The sequence below is a fragment of the Procambarus clarkii genome, chromosome 41 (genome assembly GCF_040958095.1).
Source record: "Procambarus clarkii isolate CNS0578487 chromosome 41, FALCON_Pclarkii_2.0, whole genome shotgun sequence".
Lineage (NCBI taxonomy): Eukaryota > Metazoa > Arthropoda > Malacostraca > Decapoda > Cambaridae > Procambarus > Procambarus clarkii.
This window is the reverse complement of record NC_091190.1, coordinates 10490124-10492902: the sequence shown is the minus strand read 5'-3', so window position 1 is coordinate 10492902 and position 2779 is coordinate 10490124. Positions and strand designations below refer to the sequence as shown.

The following is a 2779-nucleotide window of genomic DNA, read 5'->3' as shown; positions in this document are numbered from 1 at the left end:
CCTCAACCCCAAGACACACCACCTTAAACCCCTCAAAACCACTACATCCCACAAATGACCTCTCAACCACAACAGACACCATACTTCACCATGACCTCTCAACCACAGCAAACCCCATATATGGCCATGACCTCTCAACCACAACAGACACCATATCTCACCATGACCTCTCAACCACAGCAAACCCCATATATGACCATGACCTTTCAACAACACCAGACACCATATATGACCATGACCTCTCAACCACAACAGACACCATATATGACCATGACCTCTCAACCACAACAGACACCATATATGACCATGACCTCTCAACCACAACAGACACCATATATGACCATGACCTCTCAACCACAACAGTCATCATGTGACCATGGCCTCTCAACCACAACAGGCACCATATATGACCATGGCCTCTAAACAACTAGAGACACCATATATTACCGTGGTCTCTCAACCACAACAGACACCATATATGACCATGACCTCTCAACCACAACAGACACCATATATGACCATGACCTTTCAACCACAACAGACACCATATATGACCATGACCTCTCAACCACAACAGACACCATATATGACCATGACCTTTCAACCACAACAGACACCATATATGACCATGTCCTCTCAATGACAACAGACAACATTTATGACGATGACTTCTCAACCACAACAGACACCATATATGAATATGTCCTCTCAACCACAACAGACACCATATATGACCATGACCTCTCAACCACAACAGACACCATATATGACCATGTCCTCTCAACCACACCAGACACCATATATGACCATGACCTTTCAACCACACCAGACACCATATATGACCATGACCTCTCAACCACACCAGACACCATATATGACCATGACCTCTCAACCACAACAGACACCATATGTGACCATGACCTTTCAACCACAACAGACACCATATATGACCATGTCCTCTCAACCACAACAGACACCATACATGACCATGTCCTCTCAACCACAACAGACACCATATATGACCATGACCTCTCAACCACACCAGACACCATATATGACCTCTCAATAACAACAGACACAACATATGACCTTGATGAACTGACTAGGGCGCCTGACACCTGAGTGGACAGTGATTCGGGTTCGTAGTCCTGAGGTACCGGGTTTGATCCCCGGTGGAAGCGGAGACAAATGGGTAAAATGTTTCTTTCACCCTGATGCCCCTGTTACCTAGCAGTAAACCTGGGACTTAGACAGCTGCTACGGGCTGCTTCCTGGGGTGTGTGTTATAAAAGGAGGTCTGGTCGAGGACCGGGCCGTAGGGACGCTAAGCCCCGAAATTATCTCAAGAGAACTTCAAGATAACCTCAAGATGATCTTTCAACCACAACTGACAACATATAGGACGATGATCTCTCAACCACAACACACATAACTTTACAGATCAGAACTTATTAGTAAAAAATACATGTAATTATCTCCCAGCGTAACAACAAATCAAAGGTTTTCCTTGACGGTAGCACCTTACATAGATAGCACCCTTTCCCAACCTGCACAGTCTTTTAGTGTTGTATTCTGCATATGTCAAATGTTATGTTAGTGCTGGCAGTACGTGTCACATTTTTTGTTAGTGATGGCAGTACGTGTCATATGTTGTGTCAGTGTTGACTGTACGTGTCATATGTTGTGTTATTACTGGCTGTACGTGTCACATGTTGTGTAGGCAGTACCTGTCATATGTTGTGTTAGTGTAGGCAGTACCTGTCATAAAATGTGTTAGTGCTGGCAATTCGTGTCAAATGTTGTGTTAGTGCTAGTAGTACGTGAACATGTTGTGATAGTGCTGGCAGTACGTGTCATATATTGTGTTAGTGCTGGCAGAACGTGTCACATGTTGTGTTAGAGCTAGCTGCTCATGTCATATGTTGTGTTAGTGCTGGTTGTACGTTTCACATGTTGTGTTAGTGCTGTCAGTACGTGTCTTGTGTTGTGTTAGTGTTAGGAGAACGTGTCACATTTTGTGTTAGTTCTGGCAGTACGTGTCAAATTTTGTGTTAGTGCTGGTAATACTTGTCACATGTTGTGTTAGTGTTGGGAGTACGTGTCACATGTTGTGATAGTGCTGGTAGTACGTGTCACATGTTGTGATAGTGCTGGTAGTACGTGTCACATGGATTGTTAGTGCTGGCATTACGTGTCAAATAATGTGTTAGTGCTGGCAGTATGTGTCATATGTTATGTTAGTGCTGGCAAAACGTGTCACGTGTTGTGTTAGTGCTGGCTGTACATGTCATATGTTGTGTTAAGGCTGGCAGTACGTGTCATGTTATGTTAGTGCTGGCAGTACGTGTCATGTTGTGTTAGTGCTGGCATAACGTGTCATTCGTTGAGTGAAAGTTGGCAATACATGTCACAAGTTGTGAAAGTGCTGACAGTACGCATGATATGTTGCGTTATTGCTTGCAGTACGGGTCTTATGTTGTGTTAGTGATTGCAATAAGTGTCACATATTGTGTTAGTGCTGGCTGTCAGTGTCACATGTTGTTTTAGTGCTAGCTGAACGTGTCACATGTGTTAGTGCTGACAGTACGAGTTATATTTTGTGTTATTCCTGGCAGTTCTTGTCATATGCCTTATTAGTGCTGGTAGTACGTGTCATATGTTGTGTTATTGCTTGTTGAACGTGTCATATGTTGCGTTAGTGATGACAGTACGTGTCATATGTTGTGTTAGTGCTGCTAATACGTGTCATATACTCTGTTATTGATAGCAGAACGTGTGA

The 2779-nt window shown here is 43.6% G+C and overlaps 1 protein-coding gene across 1 annotated transcript; it reads left to right on the top strand.

Annotated features, from left to right (window-relative positions):
• Window positions 1–664: 664 nt before the first annotated feature.
• LOC138373083 (110 kDa antigen-like) lies at window positions 665–1069 on the top strand. Its single transcript, XM_069339109.1, has one exon. It carries the CDS (start codon window positions 665–667, stop codon window positions 1067–1069), a length of 405 nt encoding a protein of 134 aa, XP_069195210.1.
• Window positions 1070–2779: the final 1710 nt, after the last annotated feature.

Coding starts and splice junctions, on each gene's coding strand:
- LOC138373083 (XM_069339109.1), top strand. CDS start 665: ATGACTTCTCAACCACAACAGACACCATATATGAATATGTCCTCTCAA.